A 25,384-nucleotide genomic window follows, 5' to 3' on the forward strand; every position below is an offset into this window, starting at 1 on the left:
GGTGACTCGACAATTTGAGCAACTGCTGGTTTAGCTAAAAACAAACACGAGCATGGCTGGAAAAAAACCGTGCTGAGTTCATCAATTGAGACTCATGTATCATAAGGAAACCCATCCCCTGGGCTGCCACAGACCATTTTATGTTTCCCAATCTTTCTGAAAATGTACACGTTCTTCTTGCCTTTGTTAATTTCAGAACTACGGCCGAGTGTCAGCTATGCATACTAAGAGGGAAGCTGAGATACAAGTGGTAGGAGGCCATCAGCTGTGTACCTTGAAGGCTAGGTGAGACTGTGTGGCAGACTGCAGGTCACTAACATCCTGTGCCCCAAGCAAGAATTCTAATATGGTCCCCAGTGGGGAAAGTGGCTTTAGCCATCGGTGTCTTTATGATATGCCACTGTAATTGTAGCAGCTATGTATGATTAGAGAAACATAAATGGTTTTGTTCATTTGAAAGGAAGGCTGAGAACAATGGAGTGGGAGACCAACTCCATTTCCTCAGCCAGGGGTTCTCAGCTTTCCTAATGTTTTGACCCTTTCATATAGTTCCACATGTGTGGTGACCCTCAACCACAAAATTTTGTTGCTACCTCGTAACTGTAATTTTGCTACTGTTATGAATTGTAAATATCTAATATGCAGAATATCTGATAAACAACCCCTGTGAAAGGCGTGTTCCACCCCCAGGTTAAGAACCACTGCCCTAGGCAATGAACTTGTGTGATGGTACAGGCAGCGGGTAGGAGTGTAGACTACTGGTGTGTCAGGAATTGTCTCTGAGAGGGGCATCTACAGAGACACCAAGAAAATAAACCCTAGTGCCTGGTCAATTATGATCATTCGAATGCCTGGAAGCAGTAAAATTTTTTTAAAAAATTGCCATTAGAGATCTCCAAACATGGCAGGATTTTATGATCTTAAAGCAACAAGTTTGTCATTAGAGGGCCATCTGCTCGTTTCTAGTTCAGTTCCCTCCAAGGGGAATATCTCAGTTATATCCTCTCATAATAACAATTCCAAAGTTCAGTGCTTAAAACAAATCCAAAGTCACTAGTCAAATTCCTAGTGTGTAGGAAAGTACAAGTACAGACAGACCTGGTATTTGACATCAATCATAGCATTACCAGGGTCATTTCTATAAAATTTCTCTAAATCGGTTTTCTAGTCTTTTTTTCTGGTCAATGAAAAAGCTGAGCACAGCAGATATTTTTTCCCCCAAGTTTCACTCCCAAACTATCTACACTCGAAGGGGTTTAGCTTCTGTCTGATTACATTTGTGTGGGAATTAAGTGAGAATCTCATGTATTGGGAATAGATACAACAACTCTGGCTGTGAAGACTTTGTAAGTTTCAGTTCTTTCTGGAAGAGGCCCAATTTAGAAAGAACTATACAAGCTTTCTGTAAGTATCCACATGTTTCCTATGAGTTCTCCAGCACTTCTGGTAAGTACCACAGTACTTGGAGGAGATATATCTCACTTCACTGCTACAATTCAGTAGCTTTCTTAAAGTGATTTTTTTTTGAACATACAATAAAGAAAACCATCTCAGTTGTATTTTGCAGTACTCTACAAATGTGCACTCTGATGCAGTTTGGACTCACCATGTCTATATGTTTGTCGCTCACTGACACAGATTCAATGGTCGACACGTTTTATGCCATTGGGCTGGTTATGCGGGTTTGCCAATTTATTTCCCTCTTGGAGCTGCTGCACATTTATATTGGCATTGAGTCAAATCATCTTTTCCCAAGGTTTTTACAGGTAAGTTTAATCATGATGTTATTATAGTCTCTTTAATTTTTTACTTTATCCTATTTATAATTCCTAGTGATTTTTATGACAGGATTCATCCGTAGTTCTAACCATAGCAGTTAGAACTGCCTATTGGCAGAGTTTGGGGAATCCCCCTGGCCAGCCTGTGCACTGCATGGATCCTGCCCTGGAGATTCAATGGCCATTTACCACTCTGCATGAACCTCCTTCTGAAGTAGATACGGCAGAGGACATGCTCAGAGCCAAAGTGTTTGGACTTGGATCTGAGGCCTGGCTCTTCTATTGGCCAATGTAGGGTTATACCACCACAGCGGTAGGCTGTTGGTAAGAGAGAATAGGGGATTAAAAACCAAAATGATAGTACTTGTCTTAAATGCAGTTTAACAGAAATTGGAAATTTACTCCTAGGAGACACTCCACTTAGGAAATCATTGCTGAGTTAAGACAAAAAATAAAATAAAATAAAATAAAATAGCATTTTCCATGAGAAAGACAAAATAAGGATTAGGTGACTACATGGATATGCATTAGAACCCCAGGAATTGCCATCTCAATGAGCATAGTCTTAGTTATCCTAAAAGAGACTGGAAAACAAACTTTTCCTAAAATACCAGAATCTTGATGTATTTAAATACCCAGAAAAGTGCTTAGAATATAAACGTAGAGGTTAAAACTTATAGATCTTTGTGTTAATCTGCTTGAAATACCATGAAAAATTTAAAAGATGCAAATAACAGTATAACCCTCGTGAATGTAGTAAGAACCCAGTATTGCAAATATTAAAAGTATTAATGTATGGGCACAGTAAGAATGGTCCAGAGAGATGGTTGAGTAGGGCATTTGCCAAGCATGATGGCCTGGGCTTGATTTCTTGAACTCACACTATAAAGGGAAAGAATTAATTCCTTCAAGTTGTCCTCTAACCTCCACACATGCACTGCAGCACATGTGTGTGTGTGTGTGGGGGGGCATGTGTGCGCATACACACACAATGATTTAAAAGGTATGGGATAGATTTAATTTTACTTAGTAAACTATTCTTTAGAATGAAGGCATTTTAAATGTTGAAGTATCAAATGTTACAAAGGGGGATGATAATAATGTACAATGTAGTTAAATTAAAATTAACCAGCTAAGAGGTACATAGAATCTCCTTAAACACATCACTTTACAAACTGAAATGGGGCACAGATCAATCACGGGGCAGTGATTTATTTAGAAGCAAGATTTATTGGAATTTCTGACTTAGTGGATCTGCTGTATTTTGAAAATAACAAAACGTGTACAGCTGAATACTAATTTTGGAGAGCAGAACTGACGACTCAGATTACATGAAAGCTGCATTCGATCACATGGAATTATTCACTAGGCGCTGTATCAAGTTCATCTGGAATCTGAGTCATGTTATCACTTTCACTCTTCCTTAAAGGGCTTTTGACATGTTTTTGTTCTTTAGGCTACATTGGCTATTACTAATCTCTTGGTAACTCAGCATTTTCAAAAGTTTGTGTTAGTTTAGCTGTTGTTAATTCACACCATGGATCTAGACCTAGTCAGGAAGAAGACTGAGTGAGAGCTTAAGATATCCCTAGAAAACACACACATACTGTTTGCTTGACAAAATTACCTAGACTTACCTAATAATCAAAATTACTATAGAACTGGGACCTCTGATTTCTCAGAGGTATACAAATTCCAGAACATTCAAGCATGGTTTTTAACACCAATAAGTAAATCTCAAATAGCATATGGAACCATCATTGAAACCAAAAGAACCAACTCCTGATTTGGTCACTTAAAAATGATAACAAATACACCTGCACATTTATTATTAAACAACCAGTTTGCTAAGTCCAGCGCTAATGGAGCCCAGTGACCTTTAAGTCTTCAGTCTTGGGGAAGGACAAGCAGGGATCAGGGTACCAGGGTGGAGGATGAGCATCCTGGGCTATGAGCAACCCAGACATGAACACAGCCTTTTTGATGTGCCTGTCTGGCTTACTCTCTTACTTGATTGTTCACAGAATGGGAATGACATTCAAAAAGCTTTATAAAAGCCTTGTACTCGAAGTCTTTCTTTGGGTGTCTTTCCTGACTAAAGTTCTGCAGACAATTAGAATTTCTTCATTCCGAGACAACCCCAAATACTCTGCTTAAAAATAATGTAACAAAACGCTAGGTTGTGTAATCATCTGTGGTGTTCCTATTTCCCTATTTTTAAACAAAGAAATAGTACTTATGGCAACTGAGTTACAGTGATTATGGTTGACTGCATGCAATATATATATATATATATATATATATATATATATATATATTATCCTGCTGCTTCAAAGAGGACAAAAGCTATATCTATAGAGTTTTGATGTTATTCTGACATTACTACCTTCACAACATTACAAAGCCACAATGGAATGTGCCCATTTGAGAACAGATGTCATGATAACTAGCTCCAGCTACAATGAACAATGGATAGGGATTAGCTAGCTGAACAACTAATGTAACATTTGTCAAGAGCCGGTGATGAGGGAATGAGGGTAGATTTGGGTTTGCTCATTGTTCTGAGTTATTAAGTGTTTTACACTCACATATCTGACAGTAAGCAATAAACTGTAATTTTTAAAATTATATGCAATTGCTAAAACAAAAAAAGCAGAGAAAACACACACTATAAGACAGTAGTTATTTAGCAAACATCTACATTTTATTTTTAAAATACTCATGAGGAAAAATTCAGGACTATAACACAAAAAGCTGTTTATAGAATTACTGTTTGTACTAATTATATATCACTTAAATTATATACAGAAATATAACAAACTTTGATATTCTTGGTTTCAAGTGGGAAACTTCAAAAGATACAAAAGAAGCATGTTAAAATGATAGTACACATGAAAGCTAAGTGCTTTCCCTTTCTAGCTCTTTCCTTCAAACAAACTTGCATATTTCATTGCTTTAGTTAAAAAAAAAAGTTAAATGGGGACTAGTTGATTCTTACTTCTTTAAAGAAAACCAAAACCTTGCCTTTGTAGAATGGGAATACAGCCATGCCTGAAGGGTTGATTTTGAAGGCTTTGCTCAGTCTTCAGTTTTGCAGAAGCCATGGAAACTTTTCTCGATGAAAATGTGTAGACATTTTAACTTAGACAAAAGGGAAAACAACCCCAGCTAATCCTTTGTACCACAGTGTTTGATGGGTACACCTCAGAGGAAACTCTCAGAGGAATATAGTTTAGCTGACATCAAGTGGTTCAGTGCCATATCCTGCCCTTCATCAATCTCCACAGACATTGCTGCACATGTCTTAAACATGTTTAGGCAATTAAAAAAATTACAAATCAAAGTACTACAATGATTTTCTCTAAGTTATCATGCCCCCATAGGTTCCATCCATGATAGTCAAGTGCAAGAAACATTTCATATTAACCAATGTCACCAGCTCTGTCTCCTGTTTATGTTGAAGGCAAGGTGAACTCTTGTCACAGTCCTTTTGTCACACATGATGGAATCTCAAAGGAGAATGTCTAACTCCCATGTAAATCCCAGTCTGATTTCTCTAGGCTGGGAAGCAGCTGACTTTCACTGCCAGACTAAGTCATTTCTGTACTTTCCATAAAGATGTCACAGATTTCTCTCCCTTGAGGATAGGATTTTTTTACTAGAGATAAAGCTGCTGATGTGTCAAGTGGTAAGTGAACGATACACACAGTTCACTCCATGGAAATGTTAGAGTCTTTAGGTATGGTCATTTTGATCCATGGAGTCCTTCAGTGGATGGGTACAAATGCAGAATGGCTTTTAAAAATCCACAGTCTTCATTATCTCTGCAGAAAAATGTACTGCAAACAGTACTTCCTATAGATCTGGAACTGAATTATGGGCAATATGACTCTAAACACTAAGATCTTTTCATTTTTGTCACTTTGGTGGCCACTCCAAAACTAACATCCAGACAAGGCTCTGTTCCTTAATGGAGTTTTTCCTTAAAAACTAGACATTAAGACAAGAACCTCCTGGATGTTCTGAGTCAATACTCCACATACATGCCACAGATAAATAAATTTTTAAAAAGTATTTTGAAGGAATTTATGTGTAGCATGAATCCTAGTTGGAATCAATAATAAATGCCTAGAGTCAGATATAGGGGTTCATGCTGAAAGATCAGAGAAGCAAAACAGCCAGCTACTAGTTCTTACCTCTGCTGAATCCTCAGACCAAAGGGGTGATCATGTCCCTATGAATTCCCAGACTGAATGCAATGAGCCCCTGTCTCCTCCTGCCTTATATTCCTCTCTCTGCTCAGCCATTACTCCTGTCTCCACCTCCCTAGTGCTGAGATTAAAGGTATGTGACTCCCAATTACTGGGATTAAAGGTGTGAGCCACCACCAACTGACTCTTTTAGACTGGATCAATCTCATGTAGCCCAGGATGGCCTTGAACTCAGAGATCTGCCTGCCTCTGCCTCCCTAGTGCTGGGATTAAAGGTGTGTGCCTCCACTGCCTAGCCTCTATGGCTAACTAGTGGCTAGCTCCAAACTCTGCTCTTCAGACAAGCTTTATTTGTTAAAGCACAAACAAGATATCACCACCTTTATGTCATTAGTCAGAGAGGTTGCTCAGTGAGTAAAGTGCTTGTGCCACAAATCTGGCACACTGAGTTCAATCCCCTGGGACCCTCTTAAGGTGGGGAGAGAGAACAACTCCCAAAAGTTGTTCTTGGACCTCCAAGTGTGTACCATGGCATTCACATCACACACTCACATAACCCTCCCACCCCACAGTTAATTGTCACTTATAGTAAGGCACAGATGTGGTGGCATCCACCTCAACTCCCAGTGCTGGGCAGGTGGAGGAAGGGTGACCCCGATCTGACTGACCAGATGGTCTTGATGAATCAGTGAGCTCTGGGTTCAGTGAAAAGACCTGTCTTAAGTGTGGTGGGCAGCGATAGACAGAAGACAACACTGGACAACAACGTCTGGCCTCCACACAGATCACCTCATATTCAAGCATGTATACGTGCACATAAAAATATGTTTTGTGGTTTTTAAAAATGTGGATAGGACTTAAAATAGTTATAATTTTGGTAAAATAATAATTTTGAGATTGAAACTTCTTAAGAGTTGAGAAATTCCTCCTACCGTTGGATGCTGTTTTTACCCCTTCATTTTTTCCTATTTCTTAAAAAAAGTTTCATACATTTCTTAATGAATTTTGGTCATTTCCATGCCTCTTTCCACTGCTCTTAGGAGCTTCTCCTCAGTAAGCCCCACTCCCCACCTTCATGCCTTCTTTTGTTTGTGGATCACTGGGTTTATTTTGAGTTTCTTGCTTGAGCCAGCCATGTTCAGGAGAGAAACCCTTCATTTTAACAAAGTATCTTGTTATTTAACAACATAACTTCGGTAAAATTTTTAATAAAAAACATATGTTCAGGCTTCACATATAGAGATCAGAGGATAAGGCTGAGGCATCTCTTCTCTTTACACCTTTATGAGGGTTCCATGATTGCTTATTCAGGTCACTAGGCCTACCTGGAAAGTGCCATGAGCTGCTGAACTGTCTCCTTTAAAGCACAGACCATTGTCTGGACATTAGTTTCTTCAGTGGCAAAATGACAAAAATGAAAAGATCCTACTGAATACAGGACTTAAAAAGTCTGGATTTTGATTCCAGGCCTGAAGGAAGTCACTATAGTCCGCGCTTTGGGATAAGGCAAATAAATAGTAAAAGTGCCTTCTTAGAGTTACTATATTGACTAAATGAAAAACTGTAAATTTGGAAATTGGCAGAAAATAGTAAGTATTGACTTTTATCAACTTAATATCTCTAACTAAATGCTTCTATTGGGCTGCCATTGAATATAGTTAAACAACCATCAGATAATGAATTAGGTTGACATTGTGTAACAATGCATATGGCAGCAATCTTCCTATGTCCATATGCATGCTGTGGTTGGCATTTGGGGCCATATTGACTGTATTTTTATGTAACTAGTGACCCCATTGCTAAGGAACCACAGAGCCTCCACTGATATTTTAATGGAGTTTCATCATGTAGTCCCAGTCTCACTGGTAAATTTTTCTGTGCCCTCATCATTTAAAGGGAACATGACATCATGGATTGCTTATAAATCCAGTGACCAGGAGACTTTTGCTTCTCATTCACCCATGGTGTAGACAGAGCATTTAAATTCTCTGGTTCCCAGATTTCATCCAAGTGAGAGTGGGGTCGGGGCTAATATAAGACTGTTCCATGTAGAGGGATTCCATAGATCTAACGTTTTAAAATACTCAGCCATGAGATTAGAAATCTAAGCTGTATGTATCTCTGTGTGTACTTCCTGAGAGTTTTAGCAAAAACATAGGTTCTCTGAGTTTTAGGCATTAATCAAATGCAAGATAAGGTAGTGCTGAAGTATTTGTGAGATGTTCAGGTCTTCCATCCAAAAGCTGCCAGACTGCATTATTCAGTTATTTAAACTGCAGTTTGGAAGAATTCATATAGACATGATAAAGTCACATCAAGAAAGGAGATCATTATATCTTAAAGACTAACCAAGGGAAAAGAGCCCTATGGATAACTCCCATAGATTGACTAAGTTTGAATCATGTCTAATTCCCCTTAGCCATGCAAGGGCCCTCTTGACTCACCTCTGTAGTCATAAACATGCTGACATAGCTTATACATGTGGGTTTCTGATCATGTGAACTGCTGTTGGCAAATCTTGGGATTTTTTTTACTCGAACAGCCCATGATTCTGTTGTGGATTATCCCAGACTTTTTCTTCTTAATCAGCTTTAAAAAACAAAGCCGGCTATGAGAAATGACAAATCAACCCCTTTTATATTTTCTCTGTCAATCTCAAATCTACCTTTTGACCACTGAGAGCAAAGAGAAATGCCCTATTAAACACAAAAATGTAGACTGTACAGGCTATGATAGTATAACACAGGACATTTTATACTCTGTAGGGAATGAGAACTGCGTTGTACTTAAGCTGGAAATTGGAGGTCAGCCAAAAACATGTGAATTCTCAATGATCTTTAGATGCTTGTAACTTAGCATATATAACATATATTCCAAGAATGTGTTAAATTCTTTCCATTTTCCACTGGCTTATGAGGGTTAGGGTTATATTACTGGCCCATAAAAGGAAAAAAAAATTACAGTGGGTTCTCTATTGATTAAAATGGAAATTTCCTAGCCTGTCATTCAAAACCCTTGACAACCCAGCCCCAAACATATTTTCACTTTCTTTTCCCATTTTCCCTTCTCCATACCATCCACTCCAGTCTCTCTGTGATTCTTGCTCCTCCCTCAGGGCACCTCACATTGACACCCTGATGCTTCTGCTCAGCTGCTCTTGTCTAGGATGCCTCTTCTCATAGCCACTCTATTTGACAACTCCAATCCATCAAGAGGCAGCTGAAATGGTGCTTCAGGAGCCTCGTTGCATCCTTTCTAGTATCTCCTTCCTCCTCTGTGCTTCCCTCCTCAGCCTGCTGCACTGTCGCTACATTCCCCGCCACTAACTCTAGAGGAAGTATTGTTTTCACGATACCATCTAATATGTAGTGGACGCTCACGCAGGAGTTTGCCAAAGTGAACAAAAAATGGGTATATGTCAAGAAGAGAGGAAATATTTTGACTTAGGTAAACTGTTATCTTTGTCTCATCATATATAATTAGAAAAGTATAGAAAAACAAACAAAAAAGTAGGACATTAAATTCATCCATTCACCCAGCTCTTTCAGACACAGCCATTGTTAATAGTTTAGAAAATGTATTTCCAGTTAAGGCATTTCTTTTAAACATAGTCCTGGTTTGTAAAACTGGAAAATTACCTAAATGGCCTAATGGATGATCCTATTTCTCAATGTGTTTTTAATAGCTCACAGAGAGAGTGGTCATCCTTTTTGGTGTGATCACCAGTCAAGAGGAAATCCAAGAGAAATATGTGGTGTGTGTTTTATTCATCTTTTGGAATCTACTGGATATGGTAAGGTAAGTAAGCAAAATTGTTGGGCATAGCGGGTATGATGGTGCACACCCCTAATCTCAGAGGTAAAGATAGGTGGATTTCTGTGAGTTCAAGGCCAGCCTGGCCTACACAGCTAGTTCAAGGCCAGCCAGGACTACATAGTGGGACCCTGTCTCAATCATCAATCAACCTGTTAAAACAAGGAAAAATTGCTTTAGTGAAATAATGGCTGTTCACATTAGTTACAATGAGCAAGACAGAAAAACAACCTCTTTGCATACTGTTTGATATTGAAGCAGAAATGTATAGGTAGGGCTTCCTGTAATGGACATATCAAGAAAACTGAAAACCAATCTTGGTATTCTAAGTGCAAATTCAAACCCTTGGGATCCCAGCACCAGGATTTGCCAGGACACTGACCTGGAATGACCTCACAGCTATGTACTAATGGAAAGCACCTTATCTTTGCTCTAGCATGAATTATCTTAATAAGCAAAACAGGACTTTCATTAGTTGTCAGAACCCAGAATTGGTGTCATAGTTAGGTTAGCTTCAGTTGTCAGCCTGACACCTGGGAAGAGGGGGAACCTGAACTGAGGAACTGCCTCTATCTGATTGACCTGGAGGAGGGACCATCCTACTGTGGATCTGGAAGTAAGTAAGCTATCGGTGTTCCTGATCACTGCTTCAGGTCCTGCCCTGACTCCCTTCAGTTAAAGATTATGATCTGGGAGTCTTTCTCCCACCACGTTGGTTTTGGTCAATGTTTTATCAAAGCAAAGAGAAACAAGATTCAACAATTGTTTTATATGACTTCAGGAATATTTTTAAATTCTCTGGGGAAAAATGTACCCCCCCATCCATTTCTGTACTTAACTCCAGTGGGATCCAATGGCTAACTTAGTCCTTTTATGGCATCTTCAGTAACTACAGCTGCTTCAAAGATCTAGATGCAAATAGGTACCAAAAGAGTCCTGGCTTTTGGCTAGGTTTGCGTAAATCTGTTTTTACACAATTTGGCTGAGTTAAAAACATAGCCTCAACAATGGGTTGAGTACTAGGAAAGATTGTACATGTACTTAGTAAGCTATTTAATGTTTTAAAATAGAATTTTAGACTAGGACTTTTGTAGCCAGTGACTTCCTATTTATACAAGGCATTGGTTCCTCAATAGGGACCATGGCTTTCCAATATATTGGAATACAATTCTGTCTAACTCAGTGTCCATTCTGAGACTCAACAGAACAAAATGACTTTCATGCTGAAAGTAGTGGCAAATTATCATGGGATGATTTGGGAATATAGAGGACACAGCAGGATGAAGTCCACCTTTACTACTTATTTGCTACACAATCTTGGGCAAATCACTTAACTTTTTATAAATAACAATTTTATTGGGATATAACTTACCTTCCACAATTTAACTTTTTAAAATATAAAATGTGTGAGTTTCTGTATATTCAAAGAGATGTACAACCATCACTGTTATTCAGGCAAAGAACAATTTTATCACCTATTAGAAATACCGTACCCATATGCACACATCACTCCTGATTCCCTCCTCCAGGCCCTGGCAACCATTCTCATATTATCTCTATGGGTTTTCCTATTTTGTGTTTCATATAAATGGAGTCACCAAATATGTGGTCTTTTGTTACTATCTTCTTTTTACTTGGAATAACGTTCTCTAGGTTTATAAAGTGTTGTAGCATATAATGGTATTTCATGCCATTTTGTGGCTAAATAATATTCCATCGTATCACCATAACACCTTTTGGTTGTCCACATAGTTGATGCATATTTGTATTACTCTTACATTTTGGAAACAAGACACACTGTCATGAGCACCCATGCATAAGCTTTTGTTTTCCTTACAGCACATAGTAAAGCCCTGGGTAAAATGGGGATGGAAATCTATCTCAACCTATGTGAAATAATTTGCCTCAAGAAAATAACGAATAAGGATCTTACTTAACCCATTAACGACACCTGTGAAAAGAGCACAACAGACATGAGAGCTCACGATGAGGTGGATGCACTCCTCCTAAGAACACAATAAGGGCATCCATACTGTTCAAAATTATATTGGAATTTCTAGCCACAGCAATTAGGGAAAACATGTAAAGGCATCCAGATGGTAGAAAACTGTAAGTGGCCAACAAGTTTATCGGAGTTATACAAAACAAAAGCAATACAAACCAGTGTATCTGTATGTATTTTCAGTGAACTATCTGAAAATGAAAATAACAAAGACAATCCTGTTTGTGATAAATTCCAACAGAATGGTGCATTCAGGAATACATTTAACGAAAATAAGTAGACTTTGTATGATGAGGGAAGTATTTGTGTATATATGCCTCTCTTATTGGTTAATGAAAAAAGCACTGTTTGGTCAATGAGGCAGCAAGTTAGGTGGGATTAGGAGTCAAGGAGAATTCTGGGAAATGTAGGAAATGTGATCCAAGCAGGAAGTGACATAGCAGGCAGATTCAGAATATAATATAAGCAAGGACAAGAAGGAAGTTGTTCTTTTGCTCTTCCTCTTCCTCTTGCTCTCTGCTCTAGAGCTGCTATGTGATCCTGGCAAGACAGGACACATTCTGCCAGCGTCCTCCATAAGATAAGTCTTTATAAATATATAGATTATGGCTATAGTTGATACTTAAGACTGAGCAAGCAGATAAGAAATCCTAGTCATTTGGCCAACAGCATTGTAAATAATATAAGACTGTGTGTGTTACTTTTGGGTGGCCACCTGGCAGTGGGGTTCAAGTCACTGGCAGAAAGATGTATCATTACACTTGTACAATAAAGATCTTGATAAATGGAAGGGCATTCCATATTGGAGACTTAATATTGTTAAGATGGCAATACTCCCAAATCTGCAGAGTCATTGCAAGCCCTGTTAGAGTCTCAACTGGTTTAGTTGCAGAAATTGAGAGGCTGATTTTAAAATCCACATAGAAATCTGAACTCACATGAGTCAAAACCTTTGTAAGAACATACTTGGTCTCACTCTTCTCAATTCAGAACTTACTACAGAGCAATGATAATTATGAGTACAGTGCTACTACATGGACCAATCAGAGAACAGAATCAACAGTTCAGTAATAACCTCTTCTAGTGTGGGTTAAGTTTTGACAAAGGTCCTTAGAGATTCAAAGGGGGAAAGGATCAGGTACTGCATGCAAAAGATCAAGTTGTATTTTATAATGCACCCTTAGACAGGATACCAAAACCACAAGCAAAAAAAGAAAATAGATAACTTAAGTTGGATAATTAGTTACTGTGTGGTTAATAATGAGAACTTGACTGATTGCCTAGGGTGCTAAGGAGGCACACCTTTGGGTGTTTCTATGAAAATCTAGAGTTTAGCTGAGAAAGAGCTGCCCCTGAATAGGAGTTGTATCATCTGATGGCCTGGGATCCTGAACTGACTACAGAGGAAAGAAAGGAAAGGTAATTTGTGAGTCAATAGACCATCTGGAAAATTCTGATGTGCTGAGGTGTAGACACCACTGGCTTATTCATATAAATAGTACTTGGTACTAGCTGGGTAACATACTGTACCCCAAACCTCCCAAGGCCAGTTCTGATTGTGTAATGGGGCAAAACAGCAGTCACAGAGGATGGCAGATATGAATTTAGGAGTTGTGTTTTAATAAATTCATCCTTTACAACATGTGCAATTGGGTCTGTCTTTTCAAGACGCCTAGCTGTTGCTGCACAAAATGAGCTTGGCTTTTAAATAAAATTGAAGTCATTAATCATGGAAGCTTATAGCTGTAATTTCTTGGGAGGAGGTAAGAGCTACATTCTTGTTCTGTTCAGCTGTATAATTATCTATGATCCACCCCATGAGATAAGCCAGGGAGACAGAGGTTCCCCATCCCAGGATATACCATTTTTACTCCCTCCTTGCTTAAATTATAGGAAATAAAGCATGTAATTCCCACACTTCCAATTTTATTCCAGTGTTTAATTTGTAGGAAGATATTTTCTTCTCTTATTTCCCAGACAGCAGTAGCAAATGATGCTTATAAACTAAGTGTCTCCTTCCAGGTACACATACAGCATGCTATCAGTCATAGGAACATCTTATGCTGTCTTGACATGGCTCAGTCAAACCCTGTGGATGCCAATTTACCCTCTGTGTGTTCTTGCCGAAGGTAAGAGGTCTATGTTATATTTCTGACTGATATAAGCCACTGATCTCTAATCACTCATTAAATTTTTTGATTATGAAACTGCTATTTTTAGTAGTTGTTGGCTTACTGATGATATGTTCCCCAGTCTATTTCCTTGCTGCAAAGAAACAAACCATTAAGAAGCAAAATTCAGTTGGAGGTTTCCAGTCTTGCCCATCAGTTCCCAAATGACCACTCTAAGACTTAACATTAATTACAATCGCTTGGCCAATGGCTCAGGCATATTACTGGCTAGCTTTCCCAATTAAATTAATCCATTTCTATTAGTCAATGTATTACCATGTGGTCATGGCTTACTGGTAATGTTCTGGCATCTTACCCCTTTGGCAGCTACATGGTGTCTCCCAGACTCCACCTTCTTTCTCTCTGTATCTTTGTTTGGATTTCCTGCCTGGCTCTATTCTGCCTGGCCATTGGTCAAATCAGCTTTACTTATCAACCAATAAGTGCAACACATATTCACAGCACATAGAAGGACATCCCACATTACCTATAACCCTAGGGCAGATACACCAAGGCCAACCTGGTCTACATAGACAGCCAAGGATACATAGACAGACCCAGTGTCAAAGACTGAGAGGGGAGAGGGGGAGGTAGGGAAGAAGGAAGGAGAGGAGAAGAGAGGAGAGGAGAAGAGAGGAGAGGAGAGGAGAGGAGAGGAGAGGAGAGGAGAGGAGAGGAGAAAGAGAGAGAAAGAGAGAGAGAATGCATTAAAGTTCAAGATAGAGGTGGCCCTGCACAGGTTACAGCATACTGAGCTATAAACAAGCATCAGTGTTCAGGTCCTTACCTTCATTAACTATGAGTTTGGGGCAACTCATTTCACCTCCAAGTCTATTTACATATCCAAACTGGGTTTAACATGTAGAGAAGCTAGAGTTAGATTTTTTTCTAAATACTTAGAAATTTGGTCATGTCTGGCTAGAGTGCATCTCACCACTCCTAAACATCCTACTTCTACCAGTGACCATTTGACTATCCTCACATGAGTCTCCACTTTCAGAGGGAGACCTCTGACTTTTCAAATAAGTAGTTCCTAGAATAGCACCACAGATTATTATTTTATAGAGCACATCTCAGTTGCAACTAGACATTTGTGTGATTTTTGGTTGCATGTCCATATCATTGAATTAGTTCTATATATACACATGGGAATCAGCCTGGTCTTTTGCTTCTTTCCTTTCTCATATGCACTGGTATACATGCCCAACAAACAGGAGATCAACTACTGGCTGTATTAATAAAGCAAAATTAAATAACCAACGTAAGCAGTTTTCAAAGAACTTGAGGCTAAGCAAAGAACAAATGCTCCCCCCAGTAGTGAATTTGACAGGCTGCAGGGAGTTTCTTCTGAAAGTCAAGATTAAAGATTTTAAGTAATGCAAAAAGCATGTTAAAGCAACTACAGGGAAACAAGGACATTTTAAAGAGAGTGCTGTTGTCAATAACAATCATGAGACTATAAGACTAGTATATAAAAGAAAACCACATGGTTTCTATTTACTGATGACTAGACACAATAAATCAGAATTTAAATTTTTCTTTTGTTTTTAAAATTAATTGTCAAAATTTAGAATATACTATATTCAGTGAATCTAGAGAATGATATTTTACAAACCACTAAAAACAACAACAACAAAAAGCCCAGCCACCCATTTTTTAAAGAATGAAATCCCTCATTCATAAATTTGCTAAGTGCATTTAATTTGTCTTGGCATATGGAAATACTATAAAGAACATGAAAGGATTGGATGTTGGAAAGGGTAAAAGGTTTATATCAGGAGAAATACAATTGTAAGATATGTACAGCAACATGAGTATAGCCAATAGTAGTGTACATTTCAAAAGAGTAAATTCAGTTATCTCACTACAAAAATATGAGATGTTTTCATCATTCAGCATTGTATACATATATCAAATTATCACACTGTGATCTATAAATACACACTTTATGATTTGTTAATTAAAACTATACTTACAAAGTATTTTTTTTCTAAAGGCTATATAATGGACTCTTTCCCTAAAAATAAGGGATGAATAAGTATACAAGAAACATTTCTGTTCTTTTTTTTCACACATCTAGATTTGCATATTTATTTATAAATTTTCATGCTAGCTGCTCAACTCATTTATTCTTTTTTTCTCCATTTTTTATTTAAATTAGAAATAAGATTGTTTTACATGTCAATCCCAGTTCCCTTTTCCTCCCCTCCTCCACTGTCCACCACTAACACCCTACCTATCCCATACCATTTCTGCTCCCCAGGGAGAGTGAGGCCTTCCATTGAGGGGGGGTGTCTTCAGAGTCTGTCATATCTTTTGCCATAGGGCCTGGGCTCTCCCCCCATATGTCTAGGCTGAGGGAGTATCCCTCTGTGTGAAATAGGCTCCCAAAGTCCATTCCTATGCTATGGATAAGTACTGATCTACTACAAGAGGCCCCATAGATTTCCCAGGTCTCCTCACTGACATCCACATTCATGGGGTCTGGATCAAGAAACCATTCTGAGCACTGGGCATTGGTGGCACACGCCTTTAATCCTAGCACTCTGGAGGCAGAGGCAGAGGCAGGCGGATCTCTGTGAGTTCGAGGCCAGCCTGGTCTCCAGAGCAAGTTCCAGGATAGGCTCCAAAGCTACACAGAGAAACCCTGTCTCGAAAAAACAAAAAACAAACAAAAAGAAAAAAGAAAAAAAAAGAAAGAAACCATTCTGATCGAGGTAACCCAGTCACAAAAAGACAAACTTGGTATGTACTCACTCATATATGGATTTTACACATAGAGAAAAGGATTACCAGCCTACAATCCACACCACCAGAGAAGCTAGGAAACAAGGAGGATTCTAAGAGAGACATACATGGTCCCCTGGAGAAGGGGAAAGGGACAGGACCTCCTGAGCAAATTGGGAGCATGGGGGGGAGGAGGGAGGGGGGAGGGAGCTAGGAGAATGAGAAGGGGAGAAGAGGAGGGATGAGGAGGACATAAGGGAGCAGGAAGGTTGTACAATAGGGGGAAGAATAGAGGAGAGCAAAATAAGAGATATCATAAGAGAGGGAGCCACTATAGGTTTGAAGAGAAATCAGGCACTAGGGAAATGTCCAGAGATCTATAAGGATGACACCAATTAACCATCTAAGCAACAGTGGAGAGGCTATCTTAAATGCCCTCCCCTGATAGTGAGATTGATGACTAATTTATATGCCATCCAGCATATAAATTCATCCAGCAGCTGATGGAAGTAAAAGCAGACAACCACAGCTAAACACTGAACTGAACTGGAATCCAGTTGTAGAGAAGGAGGAGTGATGAGCAAAGAGGTCAAGACCAGGCTGGTGAAACCCACAGAAACAGCTGACCTGAATAAGGGGGTGCTCTTGGTCCCCAAATTGATCACTAGGAAACATTTCTATTCTTGGTGTTCAGAATTTTAAGCCTTTTCCTTTTGAGGGAAGCCTGTTTTGATATGAACGCCACACAACACCCTCTGTTTTACTAGACTGTAAATTTACTCTCCCAACAACCAAACAAAATGTCAGCAGAAGAAAATCAAGGCACATAGGTGACACAGTGTTAATGATGACTAACTCCAGATAGAACAGAAGGGTTGCTGTGATCTTTCCTCTGCATGTGCCAAATGTTCCAGAGTATAAAGCTAGACAGGGAAGGAAACTTACTTAACTTTTAATAAGGTTAATAACTCGTATTTAATTTTATAGCTGTAATTTTCATGTCTGATATAGTCAACAAATAAACAACGATCATATAAATACCCAAGCAACCACTCCTATGTCAGGATGCTTGAGACTTGAAGGCAACCCTTGTTAATCTTTTTTTTAATTCATTTTTTTATTTAAATTAGAATCAATCTTATTTTATATATCAATCCTAGTTCCCTTTCCCTGCCATCCTTCCATGCCCCCCACCAACCCCCATCCCATCCCCCTTCTGCTCCATAGAAAGGGTGAAGCCTTGTATGGGGGATCATCAAAGTCTGTCACATCATTTGGGGCAGGGCCTACTGGCATGTTTGGTGTCCATTGGAAGTCCTGCACCAGTGCCACTCATCCCCTATCTATCTGCTTCAGCTCCTGACTTTATCACATTGCAACCCCTTTTTATTCTGAAATAACTTCAGACTAATAGGAAACGGTAAAAATAGTGCATCACAGGGCTGCAGAGATGGCTTAGCAGTTAATAACAGTAGCTGCTCCTCTAGAGGACTTGGGTTCAGTTCTCCCCGCTCACATGGCAGCCAACAACTGTCTTTAACTCCAGACCCAGAGGCTCCACCACCCTCTTCTGGCTTCCACAGGTACTGCATGCATGCAGTGTCCTTACATACATGCAAAAATTTAAGTACATTTACTTCACTTCCCCAGACAGCAGCAGCCTAGATAACTATAGCATGTCATTTTACTGCATGGAATGTTATTTTTTAAAAATGTACACATGTGATATAGTTTCATGGATCCTCTATATGTATCTAACACTAAATTAACCTCTTCCCACAGAATAATTTAGGTCAGCATTTCTCACAGAGTTGCTCCAGATTTGTAGTAAGTTCTTCTTGGGCTGAGGAGAAAGAAGACATTCTAAGGCCAGTCATGGCTCCAAAACGATCAGAGGAGGTCCATTTTGTTATTGCAGAAGCTTTCAGAGTCTTCACTGTTAAACAAGCATCATGTAACTCCAAGAGCAAAATCTATGTAGCATTTCCCATACCTGACTGTCTCCCTGTTTGTGAGTGAGGAGAGATATGTATTTTTAAGTCATCATTTTAAGAAGGCTACAGTCTTTGTATGTAAGCCTGAAATATGTGGATTCAACAGCAGGTACACAATGGGCAATAATTCACTAGGTCAGAGTGCTGAGACAATTTAAGCAACACAATCACTCCACCGATTTCTATATCAAGTTGCAGCTTTACCTAAAGGATTCAGCAGTCATCACAAAACTGTCACTGCCGATTCAAAATCTCCTTCATTAAAGATACACACGCACGCACACACATCTGTAACTCAGAAAGAGAATCTTTACCATCCTCTCTTCTTTAAACAGCATTTACCATCTATCAGTCACTGCCTTATTTTGAGTCATTTGGCACCAACGCCACGTTGCCGTTTGATGTATCCACCTATTTCCCTTACGTGCTGAAACTGTATCTCATAATGCTCTTCATAGGTAAGTAGATATTTTGGTTTTGCATTCTTGTGGTTTATACTGCCACTGACCTAAACAGATTGATAAATGCTGAGGGTGGGGCTAAAAAGGAAGCCAAACACAATGAACTAGATAGCCTGGTTATAAAACCCTTGATGCTTTTTGTGAGGCATCATGAAATCAAGCATTACAATATTTCGCTGTACAGCAAGAACAATGCTACTAGCAGAAAATATGCTTGCAAGATGCATGAAATATAGACATCTTTTGATCATGAAGACATACCTATAAAACAAAATGCCAAACAGAAGGGTTATCTTTTTTCATTTATACCCATTTTGTTTCTCTTTGGATTTACATGCTAGCACTTTCTAGCAGGCAAATAGGAAGTTGGTGATAAAGGCTCAAGGAAAACTTAGAACAAAAACTTAAGTTGTGGGGAGGGAGTGAAGTTATGGTTTCATGCTGACAGCACTTGCTGCTCTCATAGAGGACCTAGGTGCAGTTTCCAGCCCCGCATGGCAGTTCAGAACCATGCATATTTTCAGTTCCAGGAGATCCATCCATACCTGCTCTTCTGGCAGCAGGCATGTATGTGGTGCACATATATACTTGCAGATAAAACACTTATACCCATAAAAGTTATACGTGAGCCAGGCTTAGTGACATTTGCCTTTAATCCCAGCATTTGGGAGGCAGAGGCAGGTAGATCTCTGTTAGTTTGAGGCCAGCCTGGTATATATAGTGAGTTCCAGGACAGGCAAGGTCACATAAAGAGATGCTGTCTCAAAAACAAGAACACACACACACACACACTCACACTCGCATGCATGCACACAAAGTTATACTTGTGTGGGATTTCAAGATGGCTGAGTAGAGGCATCAGTACTTTGCCCACAAAGAAAACACTAGCAATAGGCAAGGATCTGCATTTTGAGGAGAGTACAAGACAATGTGGGGAGAAACTAGAACACTGTAATATTAAAAGACCTGGCATAGCAATAGACACAAAATGAATACTTGCCATGCTGTCTACACTACCAGGTCGGGAGGAATCCTTTCTGGGTAAGGGTGAATGAACACAGTCCCAGCAAGCTGTGCTGAATACAGGGGATTAGACAGCTTGCCCTCTGAGACCAGTTATAGTCAGTAGAGTGTAAAATCACAGCAGTTCTGGGACTGACCACCCATCCCCACACATACAAGCATGGATGCCTGCCACTTGCAGGTAAGACAGACTTATGTGATTCTATTGCTTCTCTGACCACAGAGGTAAAAACTGCAGTGGCCTGGAGGCTTCAGCTAGTGCTATGGTCTACAGGGCACATGGCCCAAAGAGGACCACAAAGAAACTTAGGTGCTGGCAGCACCCTGCTTTCACTTTCTCCCACAGACAAACAGAAGTCCACTGAGGAAGTCCAAGGGAAAAAAATTCTTGAAACTAATGGATGGAAATACTGAATCCCAAACCTGTGAAGATATGTAGAAAGCAATACCAAGAACAATGAATAAAAACACAAAAAACAGAAGTATTTCAGATAAACAACCATGTATCTCAAGGACTAAAGAAAGCAATTATAAACCACATCCCAAATAACTGCATGGAGAGAAATAAAAATCAGACCAGAAGTAAACAGGAAATTGTAAGTAACAAGGGTCAATGAAATAAAGCTAGTTATTTCCTTGAAAGGACAAAAAAAAAAAAAAAAAAAAAAAAAAAAAAAAAAGACAAGCCTTTCAGTTAGAATACCACCCCTCATAGAAGATCCAAAGAAATAAAGTTAGAAATGTTAAAGGAGACCTTACAGCCCACAGCAAAGAAATGCAGATGATTAAAACTACCTATTAAATTGGAAAATGGAAACATTTCTGGATACAAAAGACCTACGGAAATTCAATAGGATATAGAAAAACCTGAATGGGCTATTAATGAGTAGTAAACTAGTAATAAATCTCCCAATACAGAGAAGCCAGCGTAAGATGGCTCCACCGATGAATGTTACCAAGAGTAACCAGTACCAATTCTTCTCAGATTAATAGGCAATCATTTGGACCAGCATTACCAAAATTTAATAGGAAATAAAGAGGAACTATAGACCAACAGCCCCACTCTACATAGATACTGAAATCTTCAACAAATACTAATAAATCAGAAAGATCATACACTGTAACTTGGTAGGCTTCATTTCCAGATACAAAAATGGTTCAACATCACAAACTACCATATGATATAGAAAGGTCATGTGAATAGACATAGAAATATCATTTGATAAAGTTCAACATCCATGATAAAATACAAGCACAAGTTATGTATGACAAACCCACAACTAATATCATACTGAATGTTGAAAAACAAAGTATTTCCTCTATTATGAGGATCAAGGCAAGATGTCCACTCTCCTTACTCTTTTCCAGTGTCCTATTCCTTTTAGTCAGAGCAATGAGACAAGATAAAGAAAAGGTAGATCCATAGGAAAGAAGGGAGTCAAATTATCCATGTTGTTGCAGAGACACAGAAAATCTTAACACTGGGTATGATGGCTCACACCTGAAATATCAGCACTAGGGAGGATGACACAGGAGCTTATCAGTTTGAGGCCAGCTTGAGCAAAACAAAGCAAAACAAACAAAAAACAACAGGTGTGTTGCAGGGGACAACTAACGACTTCACCAGAACTACTAGGAGAAAGAAACACTGAGTACTAGGACAGAACCAGCAGAACAAACCTTTCATGAAGGCAGCACCTAAGCTGGACATGACACACTCCATATCATTCTCTGACTCAAGGTTCATTCAAAACAACTCTATCTACCTAGGACTTTACACTTCTGATTTCTGTTTTTACTAAGGAAGAATTTTAAGAACAAAATCTAAATCCCAATAACCACAAAACACACCTATAAACAAACTAAGGAAGTACAATTCCTCTACACAGAAGGTACAAAACACTGGTGAGAGACTGAAGAGTCTAAAAGATGGAAAGGCTGCCTATTTTCATGGATTGGCAGAAATTATTCAATGTCCATATTGTTCAAAGTGACCCAGGGAATCATACAATCTCCATCAAAACCCTATTGACATTTTGAGGACTGAGATAATCACTCAGTGGGTAAGAGGTGTGCTATACAAGTATGGGGACCTGAATTTAATCCCCAGCATCCACCAAAAAGCTGGGCATGACCATATACACCTGTAACTCTTGAGTTGATGGAGAGAGAAACAAGAGAATTGCTGGGGCTTGTCTGCTAGCCCAGCTCCAAATTCAGTGAGAGACTCTGTCTCAGTGGAATAAGGCAGGGAGTGATAAAGCTGAGAGCTAAGTCTTCCTCTGGCCAGTACATTTGCACACATGGTATATGCACCAGCACACACCATGTGAGAGTATCATAAACACATGATCACACGTAAGATTTAAGAAAATAATTTTTAAAAAAATAAAACAAGAAATAACATGCTTCACAGAACAGCAACAAAACCCATAAAATTCGTATGTAAGCCCCAAAGATCCTAAAGCAGAAAGAACAAAGCTGTAGGCATCACAATACCCGACTTCAAGACACGCCTTTAATCCAGGCACTCCGGAGGCAGAGACAGGCGGATCTCTGTGAGTTCAAGGCCAGCCTGGTCTCCAGAGCGAGTGCCAGGATAGACTCCAAAGCCACACAGAGAAACCCTGTATAGAAAAACCAAAAAAAAGACACAAGGCTCAGTAACAAACAGTATGACACTGGCATAAAAGGCCAATAAAAAAGAAATAAATATGCCAACAATATACATGAGAGAATCACATGGTTCTGAGAGAACAAGATATACACATGCAGAAAACTGACACATGACGGGACCTTTACCCTACACAGAAATTAACTTAAACTATCAAAACTCTGAAAGTACCAGTGGAAGACTTCAAGATACGGTAAAAATGATAATTTCTTGAATAAGATGTCAATAGTTCAGGAAACACAAGGAAGAATTAATGAGATGACATTAAATTAGAAAGCTAAGTAAATAATAGAGCAAAAGAATAAACTACAGAGTGGGAGAGAATAGTTACCAACTATTCAGAAGATAGAGACCTCAAAAAATCTAATATGAAATAAATAATACAATTAGAATATGTGTTTGTGATCTGAAGAGACATAAAGTATATGTTTAAACAGTAAATTACTATGAAAAATACATTGCATTTTACTAACCATCAGGGAAACACAATCCATGAGCTATCATTTCAGTCCAGTCAGATTGGCTGTTACCAATCAAACAACAACAAAAACAAATGCTAGTGAGCCTGTGGAGAAAAAGAAACTTTGTTGGGAATGCAAATTAGTGTGGCTACTACTGCAGCCTTGTGGAAGTTCCTCAAAAAAAAAAAAAAAAAAAAAAAAAAAACCACTAAAAATAGAACTAACACATGATCCAGCTGCCCTAAAGAGGGCAGAGGGAAGTGAAGTTAGCAGCCAATGAAAGGGAAGGCATACCGTGATAATTGTGGTCCTATTTACAAAAGAAAGAGAAGGAACCAGCTGAAGAGTTTGTCAACATGGATGGATAGACAAAATATGGCTCATGCTCACACAGTGGTGACATTTAGCCAGTTAAGAGTAATTCCTGTTATTCCAGGACAATGAATGGAAATGGAGTGCATGTTAACCTAGCTAGAATGTTCTTGCTTACATAGGAAAATTTAAAAAATTGACATGAAAGTTGAATTGTGTTTATGAGTGTCTGGAAGAGTGGCAGAAGGGAAGTGAGATTTGATCAGTGCATGCCACATGTATGTGTGGAAATAACCACACTGAACTCACTAATATGTACGTTAACATATGTAGGAAATCTGCAATCAAAGTAATTTAATCAAATGTAGTGTGGGCTAATAGAAAATCATATTTGAACAAACTTAATCAACTAACTTTGTTTTCCGGGAAACTTGGAAAAAGACTTCTGTTATTTACTCTACCCTTCACAAATTATCAGGATAATAATCACATCTGAGAGATAACAGTTCTCAAGTGTAAGAATACCACATATAAATAAAGAAGAAAAGACAGTTGAGAGGCAGTAAGAAAGGCTATCAGAGAGTGGGGGAGGGGAGGGAGAGCCTGCAGTAGAGTGAGTGGGCAGAAGTTTGCTTGCATTCCTTTTCTAACATAAAATCTGGATGGTCCTTCATGTGCTCTTCTTGAGCCTCCCTTGCAATTGTGTTGCTCCTAGAATTCAAGCAGCCCTCTGCCTGTTCCCTAAAACTACAGCTCTTTTCAAAGAAATGGTTAACCCACCTCACTTCCTTTTGCACCGTAGGTATGTATTTCACCTACAGCCATCTTTACACAGAAAGAAAAGATGTCCTCAGAGTCTTTTCTGTCAAACAGAAGAAAATGTAAGGCAGCATTCCTGCCCATCGCATAAGAGAGAAGACGGGCTGGTGGGCTAACCTGCAGCAAATACAACACTGGGCATTTGCTAGAGAAAAAGAACCCAGAACTTGACAACAACCTATTACTGCACACACCATACAGTCTGTTCCTCATCGACTGTGCTTTACAAACAAATCCTCAACACACACAGCACATCTTGCTGCACCAGGGCTGTGGACTTCACACAAGTTACATTTATACTGTGTGAAGTCTGAATGTTTCTGTGTAAAGTTAATGAGAAATAGATTCAGAGGGGTAAGTTCAATTGACTTGAGAAACCAATTGATTAACTTCTGCAATCACAACTAGCAGATTTATAGGAAGGGAAGGCTGTAAAGTATCCTCTTTAATTCTGGGATAACATACTCTACAAATGTCCCCCACCTGAGTCAATCACCTTGAACATTACATATACTTAGATACTCTATAGACAAATATTCCCCTGCCCTTAGAGCCAATACCCTTGAACATTACATAAACTTACTCTATAGACTAATGTCCCTGTCCTTAGAGCCAATCACCTTGAATATTACATGTACTTACTCTAAAGAGTAATGCCCCCACCTGTAGAGCCAATCCCTTTGATCATTACATATGCTTAGATACCTATCAAACATCTTTCTGTGTCTTAGCTCAGGTCACTGCTGTGTCACAAAGTGCATCTGATTGTCAAAGTTACAGAAATTTATGTTTTACAGTTCTGGAGGCTTGGACATCCAAGAGCAAGATGCTAGCCAATTCAGTAACATTAGTGTAGATGTGAACTATAGATCTGATGAGCTACTCTAGCAGGAACATTGCTACTTTGAGCTGTAGCTAATTGACAGACTTCTTGGAAC

The 25,384-nt window shown here is 39.0% G+C and overlaps 1 protein-coding gene across 1 annotated transcript; it reads left to right on the forward strand.

Annotated features, from left to right (window-relative positions):
* Positions 1-1,638: 1,638 nt before the first annotated feature.
* Positions 1,639-25,112, forward strand: Hacd4 (3-hydroxyacyl-CoA dehydratase 4). Its single transcript, XM_035439810.1, has 5 exons — positions 1,639-1,766; positions 9,675-9,787; positions 13,827-13,933; positions 19,032-19,154; positions 24,430-25,112. The coding sequence occupies exons 1-5, from the start codon at positions 1,644-1,646 to the stop codon at positions 24,510-24,512; spliced, it is 549 nt and encodes a 182-aa protein (XP_035295701.1). The 5' UTR covers positions 1,639-1,643; the 3' UTR covers positions 24,513-25,112.
* Positions 25,113-25,384: the final 272 nt, after the last annotated feature.

The sequence above is a fragment of the Cricetulus griseus genome, chromosome 2 (assembly GCF_003668045.3).
Source record: "Cricetulus griseus strain 17A/GY chromosome 2, alternate assembly CriGri-PICRH-1.0, whole genome shotgun sequence".
Lineage (NCBI taxonomy): Eukaryota > Metazoa > Chordata > Mammalia > Rodentia > Cricetidae > Cricetulus > Cricetulus griseus.

Coding starts and splice junctions, on each gene's coding strand:
- Hacd4 (XM_035439810.1), top strand. CDS start 1,644: ATGGTCGACACGTTTTATGCCATTGGGCTGGTTATGCGGGTTTGCCAA. Junction 9,788..13,826: donor AATCTACTGGATATGGTAAG/GTAAGTAAGCAA, acceptor GTCTCCTTCCAG/GTACACATACAGCATGCTAT. Junction 13,934..19,031: donor TCTGTGTGTTCTTGCCGAAG/GTAAGAGGTCTA, acceptor TTCTTTAAACAG/CATTTACCATCTATCAGTCA.